Source organism: Myotis lucifugus, unplaced genomic scaffold (genome assembly GCF_000147115.1).
Source record: "Myotis lucifugus unplaced genomic scaffold, Myoluc2.0 scaffold_366, whole genome shotgun sequence".
Taxonomy (NCBI): Eukaryota; Metazoa; Chordata; class Mammalia; order Chiroptera; family Vespertilionidae; genus Myotis; species Myotis lucifugus.
Window position 1 is genome coordinate 806,340 of NW_005871414.1, and position 25,271 is coordinate 831,610.

A 25,271-nucleotide genomic window follows, 5' to 3' on the forward strand; every position below is an offset into this window, starting at 1 on the left:
ATTTAGAAATTTAAACTATTGTGGATGGTGAGTCTCTTAAACAATAAGGAATTTAACTATTGCCCTAGCCGGTCATCGACCTGTGGACTGAAAGGTTCCGGGTTTGATTGCGGTGAAGGGCGCGTACCTTGGTTGCAGGTTCCCTGGCCCTGGTTGGGGTGCATGCAGGAGGCAACCAATCGATGTGTCTCTCTCTGTCTCTCCCTCTCCCTTCCACTCTCTCTAAAAATCAATGGAAAAATATCCTTGGGTGAGGATTAACAAAAAACAAAAAAAAACAAGAAAAGAAAGGGAGGGAGGGAGGGAGGGAGGGAGGGAGGAAGGAAAGGGAATAAACTATTGGGAAAGTCTGGGAGGGTGCAGAGTCCCTTATTTATTGCTCAACGTTGTCTTGGCCTCCCCTGCTGAGGTCTGTGAAGGCTGCAGCAGCTGTGGATCTCCTGGACCCAGACACTGACTGAGAGGTGCATGGCCAGAAGGAACACAGCCCCCACTTCCCCTGCCTCGGGGCTCTTGAGGTAGGTCCTAGGTTCACATTAGCAGCCACCACTCCTCTCATCTTCCTGGGAATGGTCTGAACCTCTTAAATGCACTCTCAGGAGTCCTATGCATGGATCGAAGTGGGAAAATCAGCCATAACTGCTCTGGACTAAACCAACTCCTGGAACATGACTAGAACCTAACAGGACCAGAGTGCAAGTCCAGAGGTGAGCCAATGGCAAGCTGTCAACACACTGTGCTCAGTGTCAGACATTTTCTTTGCTCTATCTATCTGCACCCACGCATCATATCCTTCGGGCATCCACCCGTCCATCCTCCACCTCTGCTCCACCTACCCATCCATCCACCCGTCCTGCATCTCTGAATCATATGTGCATATGTCTACTGATGCATCCACCTGCTTGTATCCACCAATCCATCTACTCTCCATCCTGCATTCCTAGACATCCTCCCACCCAGCCAATCAAGCATCCAGCCATCCACCTATCCTGCATCCTAAATCATCTATGCATGTGAATACACCATTTCATGAATCCATCTATCATGCATCTACCCACACCTCCATGCTCCATTCCCGCGTTATCCAGGCATCCTTGCATCCACTGATTCATTCAATCTACACCTAAGACCTATTTCATGCAAGTATTGTGCCAAAAGCTGAGGATAGAGCAGCAAATTAAGACAAAGTCCCTGATCTTACAGAGTTTAGACTGCAAGACACAAACAGACAGACAGACAGACAGACAGTCATAACACTGGTGCTTGGTTGCTCCTTCTCTCCTACGAGGGGAAAACTTTGGAACTGCCATTTATTTTCTCCTGGCATTTTCATCTCCCTGACAACTCAAAACTTGGAATTTTCTAAAACTGTTTGGCCACTCTATTGGGGGAAGAGATCGGTGCCTGGAGGGGATCAGCACAGCTTCACAACTGAAAAGGATTCAGGGCCCGACTGGTGTGGCTCAGGGGTTGAGTGTCGACCTATGAACCAGGAGGTCACGGTTTGATTCCCGGTCAGGGCACATGCCCCAGGTGGCAGGCTTGATCCCCAGTAGGGGGCGTGCAGGAGGCAGCTGATCAATATTTCTCATCATTGATGTTTCTATCTCTCTCTCCCTCTCCCTTCCTCTTTGAAATCAATAAAAATATATTTTTTTTAAAAAAGGATTTTCAGGAATAAAATATAGGACAGAGTCTGGGTGCTTCCTCAGAGACAGGATACACCCAATAACTGAGTCATGCTCACAACCTCTGAATAGAGCCCATTCTCTCACCTCCTACGAGGACCCATCCACCCTGAGGCAGGGTCCAGCTCTTACAACAGGGAGATCATCTGCTGTTATGAAGCCTCCGCCCTGGACTCTCCTCTCTTGGTTTTCTATTCTTTCCTCAGATGACTCCATGCAGACACAGGTCCTTTAATATAATCATCGGCTGTGGCTCTAATTGTCTAGCTCCAAACAGACTTCCCTCAGCAACACCTGCCTGCTTGACATCTGCGCTTGGAGGCCTCACAGGCAGCTTGAACTTAAGGCACCCAAAATGGAGCTGTTAGCTTGTCCCCTAAACGCACCCTCCCTCTCCTTCCATTATTCAGGAAATGCTGCCTTTATCCAACTCAACTACCGGAAGTCACCTGTGACTCCTCACTTTCCCTCATCGTCCACATCCAATTTGCTGGTAAGTCCTTGTTCTTCCTCCCAAAGCATTTCAGATCTCCTGTCTCCACTGCTGCCACCCTCGTCCACACCGCCATCATCTTTGAGCCACATCAGCACCCTCGTGGCTTTCTCTGCTTCTGTCTGCACCCCCTACAATCCTTCAGGGGTTCTCCGATCCTACTTAGAGAAACCCAGACTCCTTCCCATAACCCATCCAGTGCTACATGATCTAGCCCAGTGGTTCTCAAAGTGGATTTGGGGAGTCCATGAGGTTAAACTATTTTCATAATAATACTACATGTTATTTGCCTTTTTCGCTTTGACTTCCTCAAAAGCAGACTGATTTTCAGGGCCTACAGAACAAGGGACAATGTCACTCTGGTGGCTAATGAAAGGAGTGCATCTATATTCTTGTGTTTTAAGTTTTTATGACTTTTAATTTCTAACATGGTAAATATCAACAGTTATAACTTTCACCAACGAACACTCTTTGGTATTCTCAATCATTTCTGAAAGTATAAAGTGGTCCTGAGATTTTTCAAAAATTGAGAATCTCTGGTTGAGCCCCTGCCTCCCTTTCCAACCTCATCCATCACATTCTCTCCCTCATCCTTGGGGCTCCGGTCACCCAGGGCCCCTTTTAGTGTCTTGAACTTGCCTATATTTTTTCTAACTCTGAACGTGCTATTCCTTCAAAGAGGCTTATCCAATCTTCTGCTGCCTCCCTGTTTTTATTCACGGCACCATCTTCATTTCCCCTAGAAAACTTACTATAATTTTTAAGAATCTGTCGACTTGTTGATTGTCTGCCTCCCCACTAGCCAGTGTCCACCCAGGAACCTCTTCTGTCTTATTCATTCGCCACAGTGCCCCAGCACAGTGCCTGACACATCACGGCCACGGTACGGACGCTGAGTGAACAGACAGGTAAGTGCAGGGAGGAGGGTGCGTGAAGGGAGCTGTGCTGGCCAGTGCAGCCCTGGCAGGAGGCAGGCGCCGTGCTGCTGCTGAGGTCCCATACCTGCTGGGGCACCTTGAAGCGGACGTAGGAGCAGAGCTGCAGCATCTCGCTCATCTCCTCCGGGGTGGACGGGATCAGCGGGATCTTCTCTACGGCGGCCGATTCCTGCAGTTCTCTGAGCCGTCGTACGAACTGATTATCAGTTGGGTATTGCAGGCCTGGGGGATTCAAACCAAAACAGCTTGGCCATTCATCTACCTTCTTACCAACCCCCATCTTAGAAAGGGAACTTCTAGTATCAGCTAATATGTTTCAGGGGTGTTTCACCGGATTCCTTTTTAATGGGTTCTGCCATCCTGGCTCAAGGTCAAAAGCACATTCTGAAGAGAAACAGAAAAAAAAATCCCTCCAGATACTTTACAGACGGGTGACCAGCAGCATGGGGAGCCCATAAGAAAACCAAAGCTCAGCCCCTCCCTAAGTCTCCTGAATCAGAGCTGTCTGTTAGCAGCTGTCCGGAGACTTATCTGTACGATAGAGTTAAGAAGCATTAGCCTGGAAGACAGCTCGCCTGAGCCCCTTTCACATCTGTGCTGTTGAGAGGAGATATCACGAAATGCATGATGTTAAGAAAACGGAGAATTGAAGGAACTGACCACTCCTCCCTTTGTCCTGGACCCACGTAATAATCTCTTATTTGGGGTCAATACACAAAACAGTGAGAGCAAGTCCCCCTCTGAGCCATCCCCCATGTGGGGGCAGCGGCTGCCCTCTGTACAGTCTCCCTTCCTCCAGGAGAGCACCAGGTGCCATCGTGAGACTGAAAAGCTTTGAGATGGCTCTGGCTGGTTTTGCTCAGTGGTTAGACCGTCACGGGTTCGATTCCTGGTCTAGGGCATGCATCTCGTTTGCAGGTTTCCCAGCCCCAGTAGGGGCACATGCGGGAGGCAATCAATTGTTGTATCTCACGTCGATGTTTCTCTCTCTGCCCTTCCTCCCACTCTCTCTAGAAATAAATGGAAAAAATACCCTCCAGTGAGGATTTGAAAAAGAAAGCTTGGAGACGGACCATTACTTCCTGCCCCCTGGAGCATGGCACAGGAGAGTTTACACAAACTGATGTACACAGGAGGGCAAAGGTAATTTCCACCTCCAACAATGAGCATATCTCTGGGTGTTTAACTTAGCTACAGAACTGGATTTTATTTATTTTAGTTTTTTTCTATTTGAAGAACTAGATTTTGGAAAGGCAATGGCGTTGATACTAAGCTGCAGAAATCCACACTTTACACATCTCCTACATTCAGTAGCTCCTTTAAATCCATTATGGGCACCGACTGGCTTTCGCAATGCCATGAGGGCAGATTGCATGATCTATTTCCTTCCACTTTAAAAATAATCCAGACTAAATGCCATGTGGTATCTTGCATTGGGTCCTGGAATAGAAAAAGGACACGAGTGGAAAAACGAATGAAATCCAGATAAAGCCTGGAGTTTAGTTAACAGCAATGCACCAATGCTGGTTTTTTAGTGTTGACACATTTACTGTGGTAATGTGAGCTGTTAACAATGGGGAGGAAAACTGGATGAAGGGTAGATGGAACTCTGTACTATCTTTTGCAACACTTCTGCAAACGTAAAAAAATTATTTCAAAGTAAAAAAAGTTTATCTTTCCATTTTCACATACAAACAGTTTTAAATTTTCAATGGAAACTCAGGCATACAACTCTTTGAGCAAATGAACATACACTCGAAAAAGCCAGTTAGATCTGACCTCCCATAACCGATTTAAAATCTAATAACCTTCCATAGGAGCAGCTTCTCCAATTCTCAAACTTTATTATTAAAAGAACAAATGATTCCAGACATGGCGCTTGGGAAGAGGAGGAGAGAAAACCCATTGGGAGCTTGACTTCAATTACAATGTCCTCACCAGACCTGAAACTATTTACTTTCAGAGTGACTGAAAGGTTTTAAAGGTTCGTTTAGTTACGTTTTAGTGAGGTATACAGGTTTGGCTCCAGGCTGGGTTCTAGTGGGAAAAGGGGGTCGTGGACATGAGTCACATACTGGAGACAGTGAACACAAACTGACTTCCAAAAAAGCTGCAGCTTGGTTCTGCAGCCAGACAGCCTGGGACCGGTTCCTATGCTGGCTCGGGCACTTATATAACTTCTTTGTACCTCAATGTTCCTACTAATAAAATGAGCACACTATCTTGATCTGGAAATAACTACATATGTAGAAGGTTACTGAGATGTACACTTAAAATCTGGGCAATTTACATCTTACTCCAATGAAGTACCAGAGAGACAGGAAGCAAGACAAGGAAAAAGAGAAAAATTAATATTTTTCTGACATATTATAAATCCAAGTTCAAAGACTAAGGTAAGGATAATGAATTCTAAAAATCCAACTTCAGATCATAATTTCTGGGGACATGTTACAGCTCAAGTTGACATGTATACAAGTAAGAACAAAGAAACTAAAGTTTGTTGATTTTTTAAAAAGATCTTGTAATGAATAAAGATCTCTGAGTTTTTGGCAAAAAAGAGGAGAGACGTAATAATAGTACCAACACTTCATAAAGTCACAGTGATGGCAACAATGAACTCTATATAAACAGCTTAGCTCAAAAGAGCTCAATAAATGTTGGATAGTAATATTATTATATTTCAACTAGAGGCCTGGTGCACGAATTCATGCACAGGTGGGGTCTGCTGACCTGCCCCGATCAGGGCCGATTGGATTGGGCCAGCGCATGGGGGGGGAGACACATGGGAGGTTGGCTGGCTGGCCCCACCCCCTGGTCCAATGCCCGGTCCAGGAGACAATTTGCATATTAGCCTTTTATTATATAGGATGTATTTACGTGCTGTAAAGTATGATACACATTTTAATTAACCACCAAATTCTTTGTGGAATAAGGCTGGCTCTATAATTTAAAAGTCAGTGTGGTTATGATTATGGTTTTGTTTTGTTTTGTTAATCCTCACCCAAGGATATTTTTCCCACTGATTTTTAGAGAGAGTGGAAGGGAAGAGGCACAGAGAGAGAAACATTGTTGAGAGAGAAACATTGTTGTGAGAGACACATCGATTAGTTGCCTCCCACACATGGGATCAAGCCTGCAACCAGGTACATACCCTTCCCCAGAATTGAACCCAGGATCCTTTAATCCACAGCCCAACACTCTATCCACTGAGCCAAACCAGCTAAGGCATGATTATGATGTGTGTTTTTTAATCCTCACCAAAGGATATGTTTATTGATTCTAGAGAGAGGAAGGGGAGAGAGAGAGAGAGAAACATGGATATGAGAGAGAAACATCGACTGGTTGCCTCTTGTAAGTGCCCCAACTGAGAAAGAACCTGAAACCTAGGTATGTGCCCTGACTAGGAATCGAATCCGTGACCTTTGGGTGTATGGACGATGCCCCAACCAACTGAGCCAGAGCAGCCAGGGCTAGGATTATGGTTAGACAATTAGTGTTTGGTTAGTTTTCACGAAAGCGTTGCATATCTCTGAAGGACACATCAAAAGATGATTCTAAAAGCCAGTCACAGCAGATACTGCCACTTGGTCCTTCGGAGATGCAGACCCTTCAGTGCTCCCCTCGCTCGGGGGGACATTCTAGCCTGGAAACTCACCAGCGGGGCACACGAGGGTCAGGCTGCCGATATCCGACGGGTAGTAAGCAGCGTACACGCCGGCCACATTGCCGCCCATGGAGGTGCCCATCAGGTGGAACGGTTTTTTGTTCAGCTTGAGGCATTCCACAAACTGGGAAGGAAAATGAGAAGGGGGGTTGGTTATGCAGCTGTAGACAGTGGCACTCGTGATCGCAGAGCAAACAACCTCCACTGCCTCTGGGGACAAACGAAAAGCATATTGATGAAAGGGGGGCCGGAACCTCTCCTGGACCCGTTATCCAGATGGACCCCGAGGCAGGCAGGCACTCACCTTTACCTGGCACAAGTGACTGAGGGGTCATTTCTGAGTATAAAACCAACAAAGATTCTCCTAATTCTGAGTCAGCAAACTTTTCTATAAAGGTCCTGAGAGTAAATATTTTCTGCTTTGTGGGCCATCTGATTTCAGTAGCAACTACTTAGCTCTTTTGTTGTAGCACAAAAGCAACTAAGACAATACGTACATGAATGAACATGGATGTGCTCCAATAAAATTCGCTTACAAAAATAGGCAGCAGGCCACATATAGCCCATGGGCCATGGTTTGCTGACTCTTGCCCTAATTTAAAGTCCTTCTCATCCTTCCAACCATCCATTCATATAACTATCCACCCATCCATCTATCTATTCAACCATCCAACCAACCACCACTGATGCTTTAGATAACTGTTTATCTTAAAAAATATTAATTGGGTATCTGTTATGTACAAGGAAGTATGGTCAGCTGCAGAAGATACAGCAAAGAGCCAAAGAGACAAGGTTCCTGACCTCATCAAAGTACATAGTTTAAAGGGGGAGGGGGATACATACACACATTAAATAAACATCCTTATCTGGGGGAAATACTAATATCAATGTAAAACGGTGGATTACTGAATTCTGAAATGGTCCACGAGCCCCAGGACCTTGAAAGCCCAGCCAGAGGGGGGCTGAAGATAGATGCTGAAGCAGAACGAAATGCAAAGAGCATCCTCCCCATCTTCCCCAGCGAGGCAGAAGGGCTTTTGCGGTCATCACATAGTTGGTAAGCAGAAACACAGACTCCAGGGAAATGGTCTTGAGAAACACTAAACTTCCTCAAAAAGCCAAGAAAATGCTCAGATTGTCATATTTCTTCATAACAATTGCAACAGGCCGAGAGGAGAATCGTCTGCAATAAGCCCTGGCCCTCCACAGCCGGCCAAGGAGACCACTGGGGTGCCACTTGGTGTGCAGTCACTTAACAGAATGCACTGGAGCCTCGTTCCGAGTCAGTACTGCTCGCCAGGCGTAGGCATGCAGTGGAGGGCAAGACCCACACTCTTGGCAATTGTTGGTGGAGCCCTGCTTACCTGGTGTATCCTCTTGACTTGCCCGTCTATGGACAGGTCATCCAGGGGAGAGCGGGTGGTACCCTCATGTCCTGGCATGTCCACGCAGATCAAATGCAGGTTCTTTGGAAGGAACTGAGGACACACAGGCCCAGAGAGTCAGTATGTGGCATGCAGACAATGTCGGCCCACTTTTCTGAGAAGGCTGCACCTACTTACCAAGTAACCTAGATAGCCAACCCTGGGGACATATGGTCCTGGGCCACTCGGAGTTTTACCCTAGTAACATCTGATGGGAATAAGCACTGCCAGGCGCCTCCTAGGGAGCAGAGGCCCGGAGACTAATACATACATAAGTGAAGGGAACTCGGAGGATGACTGGAAAAGGGGGACAGAGGTGAAGGCAGCACGCCTGCATCTCTCAGTTTTGACACCAGCTGACAGGTACTGCCTCCACCTCCCCCCCCGCCCCCCTCCCCCGCCCCTTCCACACTTACTCCAGTCGTTCAGCCACTGACTGGGAGCTAGAGGGTTGGTTTTGTTCTGCTAGAGCCCTGGCCAGCCCTGGAGCCCACAGGAGCAAGGCTTTCTTTAAGAACCATGTCTGATCACCCCGATTCTAGTTTCTTCCATTTAAATATGTGCCGCTTTCCACCAGGAAACGGAGAAACATGGGTTATCAATAAACAAATACCCGACTACATGAAAGATGCTTATCTGAATTGGGGACAGGAAGGGAGAGGGTCAGGAAGGCATGAGGATGAGTGTCCTCACAGTGGAACTTGGAAATAAAAACACAAGTAACTAGAGGGTGTGTGGCCTTTTCACTCCTGGTGTGGGTCATCCTTGAGGTAGTCGGGTACAGTCCTGCTTGAGGTGGGAGCCTGGGTGCTTCCCTCCCAAGACCTCCCCAGCCCCAACCTCCACCAGCTGGTCACGCCTGCCAAGTGAAGCAGGTTGCCACACAGGACAGAAAGTGAGCGATCTGGAGAACTATCCCAGGGAGTTGCCAAATCAAGATCATTTCTCTAAGTAGGTGAGGAAGAAAGGAAGAACAGAAAGTGGGGGGGGGGGGGGCAGGATGGAGGAGGGAGGGAGGAGGATGAGGAGGCATCAGGGAGAAATCGGGGGAGGAAGAGGAGACACGTGGAGTCTAAAAGAACAATGATTTTTTCAAAGCCTGATCTTGCCAGTGAGAGTTCTGAGATGAAGCTGCCAGAAACCTTTCCTAGGAACTACTCATGAGGTGAAATGATTTCTAAGGCACAGATTTTACAAACAACATTCAACTCAATGCATTTTGTCTGATAAAAGGATGTGAATCATGTATCACACTAGTGTTAAGATATCTGAGCCACGGTTCTGGGTTCCCTTTGCTCCCTCCCATCGCTGGGGACGGCATGTCCGAGGGGAAACCCATTTCCCGGCCACACCTTGACCAAGTGGAAACCCGTTCCCGGCCGCACCTTGACCAAGCTGAGCCACATGTCCTTGTGGGCGGAGAAGCCGTGGAGCAGGAGGACGGACGGTCTGTGCCCAGGCCTGCCGCGGAAGGAGTAACAGAACTGATAGTCTTCATGCTGAACATAGCGGACCTGCATGCCCAAGGCCCGCCGCCAGTACCTGGAAGGAAACACACAGGCCACGCCAAATCAGCACGCTCCAGAGCCGTGGCCGTGGGAGGGGCACAGGTCCTCGCGACAGGCCCACCTCGAGGTCAGACCAACACTTCTCCAGAAAGTACCTCAAATGAATATGGTGGTAGGTATGTCACCACATAATCACTCTAAACCAGGAAGGGGAGGAGGGGTATTTCTTAGGAAGCATGACACGAAATAACCTGTTTTGAACACATATTCCTAGCAGTTGAGTGTCAGTGCGAAGGAGCAGTCGGCAGTGGGATCTCCCTGGGTGTCTGACTAGCCCTCACTCTGCCTGGATTGTTTGAGCTTCTGCAGAATTGGAAATGGCTGGTGGTAAGACTGGGAAGGACGCCGAAAAGGCCACGACCAAGCTGGTTTCCTCGAGCCGAGTCGGCTAGCAGTCTGGTGGGCCATATTCACCGACACCTGGAATCTGAAGCGAGCAGCCATGGACATGTGGGCAAGACTGCCACTGTGTGCAGCACAGACATCCTGGAGTAAGTACAGCACTTCCCTGCAGAGGTCCTTTAATTGACAGGAAAAGCATCAAAAACTTCAAGGTAGTGTCTCTTGCAACGTGCTCTTCATGGAGATGAAGAATTGGACTCTCGCCCGGCTGGTGCGGATCAGTGGTCGAGCATTGACTTATGAACCAGGAGGTCACGGTTTGATTCCTGGTCAGGGTACGTGCCCAGATTGCGGGCTCCAACCCCACTTGGGGGCGTGCAGGAGGCAGTCTATCAATAATTCTCTCTCATCATTGATGTTTCTATCTCTCTCTCCTTCTCTCTTCCTCTCTGACATCAATACACACAAAAAAAGAAGTGGACTCTCATCAAGGCTGCAGTTGCTGGTGGTGGTATCATTCACACACCCACAAATCTCTGGGAAGAAGGAACACCAGACAATTGTCTCCAGGAGGCCTGCCTTTCTTCTGATCTCGGGACTAACGACTCTAACAGCTGTCCAGTGCTGGCGATTCTCTGTAAAAAACACAAACTTCCCCATTTGTAAATCTAGTTGAACAAGTTGGAGATTTAATTAGCGTTCCAACCAACCTAATTTCCTTCATTTGAGTCTTAGCCATAAAGTGTTACTGTAGCTTTAAAGTTGGTAAGGATTCTGAAGTAGTGGATTTTGATGGAGTTGACAGTTTTTTAAAAACTCTTTGGATTTTAATTGTGATGCAGAAGTTATAACAAACATTTGGTTTTGTACAGACATTATTTCCACTCCAGCAGATAAGCTCAGTAAAGGTCACAATTCTAACTCTCCCCAGAAAATAAGAACATATTTTTTATACAGATTTTGAGAGTGAGAACTTTTTTTTTTTTTTAAGAACTATCTGCAGTAGTCCTCTGAGTTTATTCGCTACAACATATGGCAGCTGGTTGAAAGCTCAGCTTCTGTTCGTTACATAAGACTTGGCAGTGCTGGAGTTGGGCCTGAAATTGATTTCAATACGAAATTACCATCTAAACACACTGAACTTTCTGCATGAAGAATCTCTCCAAGATGAGAGGCAATTAATTCAATCAGAGATTCACTTTGTGGTGTACTTTGCACCAAAGAGGTAGCCAAGTCTTGCAAAAGCAAATAGCCCAAGTTGACTGGTTTTAACCCTTTATGTAAAAGAAGGGGAGGGAAGATGAGAACATAAATTCATATTTATTTCGAGCTGCATCCCAAAAGCATAGGAACAAAAACAAGACACTACTAAGGTGAGCATCTGGAGTAGAGATGGGCAATACAGTGAGAAGTAGATGGAGAGGCAACAGAGGTGAGAAGGAGCCTTATCACTTTCTTTTTACTACTTTTGCAAATGAATGTATTGCCTATTCAAAACATTAAAAATAGAATGAAATTGGCTAGTTTAAAGCTCTTCTTATAACAAAGCAAGCTTATTTCAAAATTCTAAATCGTGCACCACAATACAAATTTGTTCGTTCATTCATATGCCACCTCATTCATTTATTGACTATATGATCTTGAATCTCATCTATCTATAATGAGGGGGAAATGTCTCATTCTACTGCGGATATGGTAAAGATTAAATGAGATAATCCATATACAAAGTTTTGTTTGATGCTCAATATATGCTAAGTATTCAATAAATGGTAGTAATTAGTATTAAATAAAAAAGATTATATTTTTGTAAATATATCACTTGCCAAAACTCAAGGGGAAAATTTGCAACATATATGAGGGCCACATATTCATTTAACATATAAAAAGCTTACAAAATGATAAGACCCAGGGCTAAGACCCCAATTCAACAATGAACAAAATAAACAAAAATACTATTCAAAGTAGAAGAGAATTAAGGACTAACAAATATAGGAAACATGTTCAATTTCACTAATACCTAAAGAAATGAATAGTACAACAAGACATACCTTTTTAATAATCTAAATTAGAAAAATGCCTTTAAAATAAAAAACAGCTCTGGCCAGTGTGGCTCAGTTGTCCTGTGCACCGAAAGTTTCAAGTTTAATTCCTTGTCAGGACATATGCCTAGGGTTTGATCCCTAGTAGGGGACATGTTTCTCTTGTACATTGATCTCTCTCTCTCTCTCTCTCTCTCTCTCTCTCTCTCGTCCTTCCCCTCTCTCTAAAACCAGTAAAACATATCTTAGTTGAGGATTAAAAAAACACCCAATTATATGTTCAACCTTTCTAGGAAGCAGCCTGGAATTAAGCATCAGGGGTCTGTAAAAACCTCATGCCTTTTGACCCAGTAATTATACTTCCAGGAATAATCTGTTCCAAGGAAATAAGCAGAAATCTTAAAAAAAAAAATTCTAAAGATGTCCGACAGTGCTATTTCAATTAGAAAAAAAAAATCTGCACTAATCTTTATGCCCATAAACAGAAAATTTATTACATAAATTACAATGTATCCAGATGATGTAATATGTTGCTGTTTAAAAAAAAATGAGGTCTTCAAAGACTAATAACAGGAAAATGTTTATGACATATATCAAATGGAAACATAGGACTCAATATTTTTATACTATTGATTCCAATTCTGTTAAAAAAATTTAAACTGTATACAGATGAAGTGGGGAAACAGGTGGTGAGAAAAAAAGAGGCGTTGAAGAAAATGACTTGGGGGTGACGGATAATTTATATTTTCTGTTACCTTTTTATAATCTTCCACTCCTCTATAACTCTAACACTAAGAGGAGTATGAGATCAAGGGAGAGCTGGAAGGACCTTGCAGAAATGGTGATGTTGCTCAGACATCTGGATACTCAACACCTATTGGTTCAGCGGTAGACAACGCAGCAAGGTGTGCACAGCACAGACAGGGCATGGGAAGCCAAGCATGACAGATCCTGAGTGAAGGGAGATGGGGCTGGAAGGGCAGCCTGGGAGCTGGGCTCAGGGCGCGAGGAACCCTCCATTACCAGGTGGGTACTAGTCCAGGTATCTCATTTAATTGCTACATCCCTGGAAAACTTCACCTAGGCTTTGGAAATAGGAGCTTGAGAACCACTATTTTCAGTAACTTCAAATGCTCCTCTCAATGGAAGAGTAGGAAGAAGACTCCTTAAGCTACCAGGTCAGTTAAAAATTATGAAAGGAAAACAAACAAACCCAACTTTCTTTAGTTTAAGGATAACAGAGAATAAATTAGCTCTAAATGATAAACTTTACAAAGGCAGAACTCAGAAATAACTGCAAGTGGCCTGGCCGGTGTGGCTCAGTGGTTGAGCATTGACCTATGAACCAGGAGGTCAGGGTCGATTCCTGGTCAGGGCACATGCCCGGGTTGCGGGCTCGATCCCCAGTGTGGGGTGCGCAGGAAGCAGCCAATCAATCACTGATGTTTCTATCTCTCTCTCCCACTTCCTTCCTCTCTGAAATCAATAAAAATATATTTTAAAAAATAACTTCAAGCGTACAGGACAGAAACAAAGGGAAGAATTACACTGGAATAAACAAATGTCTCAGGAACAAGATCTTTCCCAGATGAACAATCTTCGTACAAAAGCCGAACTGCTCCTGTTTCAGGGACAGACGTCACTGAAGCCCTTCAAAAGCAGCCTCCATGGGGTTCCTTCTTTGAGAAAGGCGCCCAGGGTCTGGACCTTTATTTCACGAGTGCTGCCTTCTCTAGTTTACAGGATCCTCTGAAGACAAGTATTTCTACAGTACATTTCTTTTTTTATTATTGTGGTAAAATATAGATAACATACAATTTACCATCCTAACCATTTTAAGTGTACAATTCAATGCATTAAGGACATGCACAATATTGTACATCAACCATCACAACCATCCATTTACAGAATTTCCTGTCATCCCAAAGAGGAATTCTGTATCCTTTAAACCAGTGGTTCTCAACCTTCCTAATGCCACGACCCTTTAATACAGTTCCTCATGTTGTGGTGACCCCCAATTTCATAGTTACAAATTGAACATAATTAAAGCATAGTGATGAATCACAAAAACAATATGTAATTATATATGTGTTTTCCCATGGTCTTAGGCGACCCCTGTGAAAGGGTCGTTCGACCCCCAAAGGGGTTGCGACCCACAGGTTGAGAACCACTGCTTTAAACAAAAACTCCACATTCCTGCCCTGGCCGATTTGGCTCAGTGGATAGAGCGTTGGCCTGTAGACTGAAGGGTCCCAGGTTCGATTCTGGTCAAGGGCACATGCCTGGGTTGTGGGCTCGATCCCCAGTGTGGGGTGTGCAGAAGGCAGCCAATTGATGATTCTCTCTCATCATTGATATTTCTATCTCTCTCTCCCTCTCTCTCTGAAATCAATAAAAATATGTTTAAAAAAAATTAAAAACAAAACAAAAACTCCACATTCCTTCCTGTCCTTAAGCCCCTGGTCATCTCTATTCTACTTTCTGTGTCTGAGTCTGCCCAGTCTAGGTATCTCACTCATATAAGTAGAATCATATAATCTTTGTCATTTTATGCCTGGCGTACTTCACTTAGCATGATGTTTTCAAATTAGCCACAGTATAGAATGTGTCAGTACTTTATTCCTTTTTAAGGTGAAATAATACTCCATTCTATGGATATGCCACATGTATTTATCCATTCATCAGTTGATGGACATGGGTTGTTTCTACCTTTTGGCGACTGTGAATAATGCCCATGAAAATTCACAAGCTTTTGTGTGGACATGCTTTCAGATCTCGTGGGTAAATACCTAGGAGTGGAATTGCAGGGCCATTTAATAGCTTTAAAAAAAAAGAACAAAAATCAACAACAACAAAAAAATCTTTTGAGGACCCACCAGACTTTTCCAATGCACCATGTTGCATTCCCACTAAGAGTATATGAGGGGTCCAATTTCTCCACATCCTTCATTGTTATTTTTTAGAGAAACTTTTACCTAAAGTACAAGTCATACAGAAAAATGCACAGATTGTAAGTGTGCCCGGAGCGTGGCCACTCGTTTCCACAGGGATGTGGGCTGTGGCTGCTCCCGCAGGTGGCACCAAACGCTTCGCCGTGAGCCACCAGAGCCACCACCGGAGGTGCCGTGGCCACAACAGAGGGCATCTGACTCTATAAGGCCCTCCCGGCGACCCAAGGAACCTGGGGGCTGCGGACGGTGTGGCACAGAGCTGGCTTCGCACGGGTGCGGGCAATTAGCCTTCGTGTAATCACACCTCTGCTTGCAGCCGTAGCCATGGTGACGGGCCACAGCACCGAATTGTATTTTCCATTTCAATTTGATTTGTTTAAGAAAAATAGCATTTGTGTGTGGAGTCCACGGAGCCTCTGCAGGGCACGTGGGGCACACGCTCTGGCCTCTCCATGTCAGGCTACACGGGATCCTGGGCCCAAAGCACGCCGGCTGCTAGGGCTGCAAGGACGATGGCATTTCAACAGCTGGCGTCTCAGCTTCGTCAGCGCAGAGGTGGGTCCTGGGTGAGCCTCTGAAAGGGTCACCACCTCCCAAGAGGGAGGGAGTAAAAAAATAAATAAAAAAGCTCCCTCCTGTTCAAGCAGCTTCTTTTCAAGGGTCAGAGCCTGGCTGGCAGGTGGAAAATTCCACACTCCAATGAAACAAAAGGGAGCCAGAAAGGAGGGCAGATACAGGGCACATGCCAACCCCTGCACTCCTCTCTGTGTGCACAAAAGGCAGTTCTAACTCCCAGAAGCCCCGGTGAAATCTCAGGGCGCTTCCCGATGGAACCGGGAGGAACCTGGCCTATCTCGGTATTTCCTTCACCAGGGGACGCACACCACGCGGTGGGAACGGTGCTTTCATTTGGTAAATGGACTGTGGCTTGGAAAGTCCCTGAAGCACATCTCGGGAAAGCTACTCCCTTCTCAACAGCTGAGCTTCTGATTCCCTGGAGGAGAACGGCTCTGCTGGGGCTGCGCGTCTTTCACACCCGCTTAGACTTTCACCAGAGAGAAAGGAGGCACCGCCTTCGGGGGCAGCAGTCTGTAGGCCGGCCGTGTTGAATGGTATTCTGCTTATTTTTACTGTCTTATATTAATTGACTAGGGAAGGCAAGCTTTCCACTTAAGGAGGTGATATTTATACTGGTATTGCTCTTAAACTGATTTAACCTACAGAAGTGACTTACTCTAAAGAGAATGTCAAGGCAGAGGGGGTAGTGTGCCGATAGGGCAAGCAACCACGAAGGCGGTACGAGAATGACATGATTGGAAACGTCTTTTTCTTTCTGCCACGTTAGGAATGAACACTTCTAGCACAAATCTGAAGCCATTCTGTCCCACCCACATGCCTTCTCCAGGTCCTGCTCTTCCTAATTCATTTATCAGATCACATCACCGCACCTGTCAGAAACCACTGGATCGGAACCCAAGGACCGAGAACCTGCCATCGGGATCCCCACCAATGCGCACAATCCTTGCTTAAAGAATCAGTGACTTTGGGAGTGAGGGTGGCCTCCTGGGCAGAGATGCCATCAGAAGCCCGAAAGAAGTTACTTGGCAGGAAGCTACCACCAATCATTCCGGAACACTCCCAACATTCAAAGCAGGACATCCTTCAGCTTTTCTATATGCTTGAAATGTTTCATGGTACAATGCTGAACAACCAAAAGGACAAGCAGAGAAGATGACACTGTTTTGGTTCCCCTGAGGACTTCAATTACAGAGTTAACTCACCAGTAATAGATTCTTATCAGCGCCGAAGGCCACAGAAGAAAGGAGGCCACAAATGCCAGGATGGGGATGGCCAGCGTCCCGCCCGCGATCACAAACATGTTGACCACGTCAAGGTCCATCCTGCTCTTCAAGGCCGGCTGGTGCCTGCGGGGCTGAGAGAGTGACGGGAGTGAAACTCTGTCGCGAGAGAAGGGGGATGAAGCAGAGGGGAAAAGAGAAGTGAAGGACCCAGAATGAGGACAAGGATGAGGAGGAAGCAAAGGCAGGTAATGGCTTAAAAAAACTCAACAGGCATGACCTCTCCATGTAATGAAGGATCCCCGAGAGGATCCGAATGGTATTTTAAGCTGTAAAGAAAACGCTTAGGACTGCCGGGGAAATCTAAGTAAGGACTGAATAGTAGATAATATTATTGTGTTGGTGATACAGTTCTGGAGTGTGAGGTGAAATTGTGGTTATCTTTGCACGTAGGAGAATGTCCTTGTTCTTAGGCGATGTATGCTGAAGTATGAAGGGAACAAGCATAGTGATATCTACTACTCACTCTTAAAAGTTGAGGAGAAAAATATATAATGTGTGTGCATGTCGGTGGGGAGAGAAATAAAGCAAATATGTTGAAATGTTAACCATTGGTGAATCCAGGTGAAGGTTACGTGGTAACCTTCAACTTTTCTATAGGTTTAAAAATGTCTATAGCAATTATTAAAAATTAAGTTACGGAGGACAGAGGACCTTAAAGGAATGAAAAAATATACGTGTACACTTTTCCAGCTAACTTAAGTCATCGGTCTACTACATGAGAATTTCCATGTAATCATCGCTTTTGTCTTTTCCTACTCTGGTGACTTTTGAAACGTGTCCAAAATCATGCCAGCAATTAAAGAGTAGGATGTGGCTTGCCCCAACAAGAATCTTGTATCCCAGAACATAAAACAGTACCTGGCAAGTATCTGTTGCTTGATAATGCTCATTGCCTGAATAGATCGAAAAGGAAAAATGCACTCACTTTGCATATCTGCTGTGTGAAGTGAGGCACTTCAATGTTAAAGACAAGGCAGCACTCGGTAAAGCCAGCTGATGTCAGGAAAACCAGCTGGCCATCATGGCACCCGGGAGAGTAACACATGCTCACATCCCAGGCTGGAGCCTGCTCCGGCCTCCTCCTGTTAATATCCAGGCTGTGCATTCCAGGCCTTTATCTCTGAACACAGGGACAAAGGTTCCTTGGGTAGAGGATACGGGGCATCTCATGCTCCCAAGTTTAGTCTGGGGCGAGCGGTAGGGCATAACATGTCACAAATGTTTTTTCATGTTCTCAGACTTTAGAGACTGGGGAACCCGAGTTCCAATACCTTAATCTTAGGGTACAAAGCAAAATTCCAAGAATAAATAGAATATAAACACTTTCAAAGATACAAGAGCGATGACCTTCATCTGTTAACTACTGTATGCCAGACCCAGTGCAGGCAGTTCATATATACATCCTCTTATTCCATCCCTCCCCACATTATAAGGTAGGAAGCTTTTCTCCCGTCTTAAAGAAGTTGACAAGTGCCCCCACGGTCATCCTGCAGGTACATGGCATGCCCTGCATTTCAACCCAATCCCGCAGGTGCCCCTGGCTCATGCCACCTTTGCCCCCTCTCTGAGCTGGCTGCAAGCAGATACTTATTTTGCATCCATTATGCACAAGGCACCAAGGTCAGTGTCCCCATCAGCATGCTTCACACTCCTCTAGAACTGCTTTAAAAGCAAGTAACCAATGACCTGGTGACCTGATTCCTGCTGGTGTCTTTTTAAAACTATCCAGTGCTGCTTGTAATTTTTTCCTTTGATTTTGCAATATGAAAATTCTTTCCACACTGCTTTCCACTAGATAAACACGACATCATTCTTCTTCTCCTCCTCTTCCTTCTCCTTCCTCTTCCTCTTCTTATTTTTTTTTCTTGTGAATTTGTTTTTGTGGGATGTAGCGGATGGGTCAGCGGCGGTTCTGTGCCACCAGGGTGCTGTACACTCTACTCTTCCTGGGATAACCTTTGGAGCCTTTTCTGTTCCTTGGAGGCTGCTGCTCTTGCTACAGCAGCCTCTTCAGGCCCACGGCTGAGTGGCTCCCCTTTCAAAGAGCATTTCCGCTTTTTCTTGGGGACACTCCTAGTTCCTGCCTCTTCAGGGTCACGGACTGGTTCCTCTTTGGGGAATGATGTCTGCCTCTGGGAAGACTTCCACTGCCAGCTGTCTCCTCAAGGTCCCTACCAACCAGCGCCTCCTCTTTCTTCAGTTTAGATAAAGAGACAGGCGGGTCTCCCAGCCCATTCGCCCGAGGAGCCCCCTCGAGCTTTTGCTTTTGCTTCTTTTTGGGTTTTCATGTGTCTGGCGTGTTACCGCTGTTACGGAGATACTACCTTCTTGAAATCTGAGTATAATATCCAGCTATGAAGTGCCATTGCATTTACCCAACCCTGGTTTCTGAAACTAGGTTCTTATTCCTCAAAACTATCACTAACGATCAACAGTTGGGGGTGTGCAGGAGGCAGCCGATGGATGTTTCTCTCTCATTGATGTTTCTATCTCTCTATCCCTCTCCCTTCCTCTCTCTATAAAATCAATTTTTTAAAAAAAGACTTTAAGGTTATACTGATTTAATTTTTGGCGCTTTGCCTCTATGTCCCAGTTAAAGTAAAATATATTCTCATTAATGTAGATGGAGACGGAGGCTGTATATTGACGGCTGAATTTTGGCATAGTGGCTGTACCCTATCAATAAAGGCTGTAAGTGTTGTGTAAAAAACTTGCGCTGTTTAATGTGCGACTATTTAAATTAAAGTGAATTAAATACAACTCAAAGTTCAGTTCTTCAGCCACACCATCCCATTTTATGGGCTTGAAAGCCACATGTGAACAGAAGCTGCCCTGCGGACCAGCACAGCTTAGGGCTCTCCACTCCTGAAAGCCTCTTACAACCCATTCCTTATGCCCCTGGGGTTCCACATTCACGAGGCATGTTGGGTGGGAGGGAAATCCCCGCCAGTGTGAGTCAGACAGACCACACGCGGCTCCCGGCTCCCTCAGCCACCAGGCGGGCCCAGGTCCTCACTCGTGGCTCCCATTCCTGTCCTGGGTGCTCTCTCACAGCCCAGCTCTGCCAGAGGCACCTCGCAGTCCCCTCCAGGGATCAGCCTGCCCTGGCGAGCTCTAAAGCTCCACAGGACCCCAGCTCTACCTCCAACGCTGAGCTCCACGGCTCCACCCGCATCCCAGATAACCAACCTGCCCCTACAAGCCCCACACAGCCCCGCATTGTCTTCCCTCGCGTGTCCCCTTCATGAGCACACTCACGTCCCGGCTGCCCGATGAACTCCTCTCTGCCTTCGTGGCTGATTCCAGCGTCACGCTGCCCAGGAAAACATCCTGGTCCCCACAGGCCCAGGACTTCAGCCTCCCTTCCAAGTCAGAGCCCTCCTCCCGGCAAAGTCTCTGCGAACTGCTTGGAGGAGGTTCTGGGTGCATATCTGAGCTCTGAAAACCTCCAGGTGCTCACACCCTTCCCGCCAGTCCTTCTGAAATCACCCACCGGAGGGTGGTTTCCAGGGAGCTTACAGAGGAGTCCCAGGCTCCTAACTGCCCCCCCACCCCTTTTTAATCTATGGTTTAAAAAAGCCATACTCACTGTTCAAGGAGCACAGTCTTCTTTCCCAACGGCTGCTGGCTCTGGTAGAAGATGAAAATGAGATTCTGAAATTACAAAAAGCGAAAGCAAGGACGCGTTAGGAAATAGGAGCTAAGTGATAACAGCCAGCAAACTGCTGGCTTTGCGGGAGGCGCAGAGCTCTCCTCGAGGCAGAGGCCAAGTACAAATGCCCGGTGGCTTTATAGTCGCCTCCGTCCAAGTCGCCTCCCCCGGTTGAGCAACCCGCACAAAGGGCAGGGCGTGCCAGGTCCCGGGAGGGCAAGAAGGAGGTCAAAGACCAGCTGAGGTGAGAAGAGAAGCATGGGAGTGAGAGGAGGAACCTGGTTGTCTATTGGAGGATCAACTTAACGGAGACCCTCCAATAAAAACTAAAACTCTCCTTCTCCATCGGGGAACAGGGGTTACCTAAAAGCTGTCCTCGGAAAGAAACGAGAGGAAGGTGGAAACACCGTGCACGTGGGAATACTATTTCTACTAGAGCAGCGGTTCTCAACCTGTGGGTCGAGACCCCTTTGGGGGTCGAACGACCTTTTCACAGGGGTCGCCTAAGACCATGGGAAAACACATATGTAATTACATATTGTTTTTGTGATTAATCACTATGCTTTAATTATGTTCAATTTGTAAAAATGAAATTGGGGGTCACCACAACATGAGGAACTGTATTAAAGGGTCGCGGCATTAGGAAGGTTGAGAACCACTGCCCTAGAGTAACTAGCTCCGATTCAGGGCTAGACAGAGCACGGGAGCTGGGAAGGGCACCGCAGTAGGAGAACGGAGGGAAGGGTAAGGGAGGGCCAATGCACAAACCCCGAATTATTTCTGAATATGGTGGGCAGTTAGACAGACATGAGCAGGGCCAGGACAAAGGGCCAGGGACAGAAAGTCACCAGGGCAGGAAGCCCCAAGTGCCTAGCAAGCACCTAGCCATGGACAATCTGTAGGGTGGGACCTCGTCCCCAGGCGACCTTTCCTCCCCGTGCATCCTGACGTGGTGTAGACCCCCGGACCTTTCCTCCCTCTGCATGACACCCAGGCCTCAGTTGTGTTTTAGCTCCAGGCCCAGAGAAGCAGCAAAACCAGACAAGCGACACCATGGCTGACCTCGGGACCCGCTGCATTGAGTACTGACCCCCTGCCCTGGCTCTGGCCCCTTAGTGGAGACCATGACGCCTGGAAGCTGATGAATATTCTATTGGATTCTAACCTGGGTCCCCCCCCTAAGATCTTCACCATTAAAAGCGTTTAGGATGGAGGACCCGTGCCTGAACCTATCCCCACCCCCTTACCATTACCTCCCTCACTCCCAAGCTCTGAGGGTCCTTCTTCTGCCTCTGTAACTCACTGACCCGTTTCCTCTACCACTCACTTCTTTCCTCTGGAATTTTCTAAATACATCGTTTGAGTCTTGGCTCTGATTCTTCCTAGCCAGAACTCAAGCAGGCTGGTCTAACACCCAGGGCTGTTCCTCCTGCCACCAACAAGAGGATCAAAGAGTTAAACATAAAAAAACAAAACGATAAAAGTTCTGGAGGAAGACATGAGAACTCTTTTAAAATATCTTCATGGGCAAAGTCTTTCTAAGTAAAATATACAACCAGAGGCCATAAGAAAAAGATGAATTAAGTTGACATCATAAACATTTTTTTTAAATTAATTGTTTTTAGAGAGGAAGGGATACATACACACACGCAGAGAGAAACAATGTCTTCTACTTATGCATTCATTGGTTGATTCTTTTTATTTTTATTGATCTTTATAGAGAGAGGAAGAGAGAGGGAGAGAGAAACATCAATGTGAGAGCAAAACATTGATAGGCTGCCTCCTGAATGCCTCCAACAGGGATCCAGCCCCAAACCTACACCTATCAGGAAGATCCTCTAGCCCAGTGGTTGCCAACCTTTCGGACCTCATGGACCACCAGTGAGTCTAGCCAACGGACCTAACCGGCCAGGGCATAACAATGTTATTCATTCATTCATTCATTCATTCATTCATCCTTACCCCAGGATACGTTTATTGATTTCAGAGAGAGAGGAAGTTGAGAGAAAGAGAAACATTGATGTGAGAGAGAAACATCAATTGGTTGCCTCCCGTACGCACCCCAACTGGGGATCGAACCAAAACCTGGGTATGTACCCTGACCTGGGATGGAACCCGCAACCTCTTGGTGTTTGGGACGATGCTCCAACCAACTGAGCCACCCTGCCAGGGCATAAAAATGTTCTTAAATGGCCACATGGAAAGAAGTTAACTTTTGTTGATACATATCAGAGGCAACAGAGTAATTTCCTTAATGTACAAAGGGCTCCTACACATCAATATAAATATCAATAAAATCTAACAGAAAAATGGGCAAATGATCTGAATAATTTACCAGGAAGTAATACAAATGACTCTTACAAATATAAAAAGATGCTCAATCACATTTAAAATAAGAGACATGTGCCCAGCTGGTGTGGCTCAGTGGTTGAGCACTGACCCATGAACTGAAAGGTCCCTGGTTCGATTCCCAGTCAGGGCACATGGTCAGGTTTCAGGCTTGGTCCCCAGCTGATCGATGTTTCTCTCTCATCAATGTTTCTATCTCTCTTCCTCTCCCTTTGTCTCAAAAAAAAAAAAAATCAATAAAAACATATTTTAAGAGATATGCAAATTAAATCTATAAGGTAATGGTAATGTTTATTTATCACACTGGCAAAGAACAAAAAGTTTAATAATAGACTATATTGCTGAGGCTGTGGGGAAATAGAGGCTCTCATACAATGTGCCAATTTACATTTCTACCAACAACTTTATAGACGGCAATTTGGCAAAATCTGCAGCAATGTTATATGCCCACACACTTGAGCTAACAATCTCACCTAAGAATTTATGTTTATAACTAACTGAGCATGTCTGAAAACATGCCGTGTTATTTGTTACAGTATTACTTATTATGGCAAAAGACTGGAAATAATTCAAATGTCCACTTATAGGAAACCTATTAAGTAAATGAGGGTATAACTTTGCAAAGAAGTATAATGAATAGCCATTAAATACAAGTAAAAGTAAATGTAAGCCATTAAAATAATGAGGCAGTTCTATTTGTCTCTATCAGTAATAACCTCCAAAGTACATTGTTAACTAAAAAAAGCAAGGAACAGAAGAGAGTGGATGGAATAACACCTCTTGCATTGAGCAGAAGAGAAAAAGAAGTACATACATTATGCTTGTATATGTGTGAACCGTTTCTGGATAGATGCACGAGAAACTGTCATCATGGCTGGCACTGGAAAGGGAAATGAGGGGCAAAGAGCAGAGATAAGGGGGACCTTTCGCTGATGCCCTTTTGTTCCTTTGGATCACTACCATGTGCATGTAGGGAAGGCTTTCCCTATGGAATTAAAAAAATAAACTCCCAAAAATAAAATGGTCCGGCCCATTTTTGCCCATTCCCTAGGCCAGTGGTCGGCAAACTGCGGCTCGCCAGCCACATGCGGCTCTTTGGCCCCTTGAGTGTGGCCATGAAGTTTCAATTGCCCTGTACGTGCGCGCCCACCCGTGGTTTTTTGTGGAAGAACCACCCTCAAGGGGCCGCAGTTTGCCGGCCCCTGCCCTAGCCCCTAAACCACATGTGGCCGTTTAAATTTAAATTGATTAAAATTAAATAAAATTTAAAATTCCGTTTTCTGATGCCATTGCAATAACCTGGTTTAACAGGAAGTGAGTAAAGGGGAAAGGGAGGTGATAGAGGCATGCCAGTTACACACCTTCGCCAAAAAGCTGAATTTAACATGTCAAGGCTGTTCCCTGCTGACTGAGGTGGGGAGGGACTGGAGGGAGGCAGGGACACATGCCCACTGAGGTCTGAGTGATGTGGGACGGTGCTTTCCCATCAATCACACCTGAAGTCAAGCCAGTGGCCAGAATGGGCATGGTCACTCCAGCTCAGGAAACCTGAGTTCAGCGCGCTCTCTCTCTCTCTCTCTCTCTCTCTCTCTCTCTCACACACACACACACACACACACACACACACACACACACGCGAGGGCTTCGGACTCCTGCTACAGGGGAACGCGCTCCCCGGTGCCAGCATGGTGCACACATGAACTAAGAGGCTTTCATTAGCCTGGACGCTGAAGCACACCCACCCAGTAGCAACATGGTGCGGAACCTCTGCACACTGGCCCTGCTTCTGGCTCTGCTGAGACCCCAGCTGCACCTTTGCCAGGACTGGCTTGAGGGGCAGGGGGCTTTGGAACCTAAGAAAAGTGACTCCATGCAAATAAAACCTGCTTCCACATCCCATCCTCCCGTGCAATTCTTAGAATATTCATTTTCTGAAGATATCGCAAGAATGACACTCCTGCAAGTGACCAGGGAGTTTAATTCTCTAGCGCTGCCGAGGCTTCTGGCTGAGCGGCTCTCCCCCTGGGAACACACTGACCACCAGGGGGCAGCTCCTGCATTGAGCGTCTGCCCCCTGGTGGTCAGTGCATGTCATTGTGACCAGTTGTTCTGCTGTTCGGTCAATTTGCATATTAGCCCTTTATTATATAGGATTATATATAAGAGGATATTATAAAAATTAAGTTACAAAATTTTTATTAAAACATTTCTTACGTACCGTTATATTGGCTGGTCTGAAAAAACATTCGTTGTGGGCTGCATGTGGCCCACGGGTCGTGAGTTTGACATGCTTGATGTAGA

At 46.0% G+C, this 25,271-nt stretch overlaps 1 protein-coding gene across 12 annotated transcripts in view; it reads right to left on the reverse strand.

Annotated features, from left to right (window-relative positions):
- LOC102430461 (ribonuclease P protein subunit p14) overlaps nucleotides 1-25,271 on the reverse strand; it is a 69,070-nt gene that overhangs the window by 26,780 nt on the left and 17,019 nt on the right. For 4 of the 12 annotated variants that reach the window (XM_023764995.1, XM_023764994.1, XM_023764996.1 and 1 more), the window contains exons 2-8: nucleotides 20,559-20,623; nucleotides 17,895-18,089; nucleotides 16,889-17,040; nucleotides 9,593-9,749; nucleotides 8,148-8,261; nucleotides 6,775-6,907; nucleotides 3,184-3,341 (exon numbers count right to left, since the gene is read on the reverse strand). In XM_023764995.1, the coding sequence (XP_023620763.1) occupies nucleotides 3,184-3,341; nucleotides 6,775-6,907; nucleotides 8,148-8,261; nucleotides 9,593-9,749; nucleotides 16,889-17,040; nucleotides 17,895-18,074 (894 nt within the window). In that variant the 5' untranslated portion in view covers nucleotides 18,075-18,089; nucleotides 20,559-20,623. Of the gene's footprint in view, nucleotides 1-3,183; nucleotides 3,342-6,774; nucleotides 6,908-8,147; nucleotides 8,262-9,592; nucleotides 9,750-16,888; nucleotides 17,066-17,894; nucleotides 18,090-20,558; nucleotides 20,624-21,948; nucleotides 22,011-25,271 lie in introns of those variants that run through there. The other 8 variants (XM_023764993.1, XM_023764997.1, XM_023764998.1 and 5 more) reach the window with 3 other exon arrangements.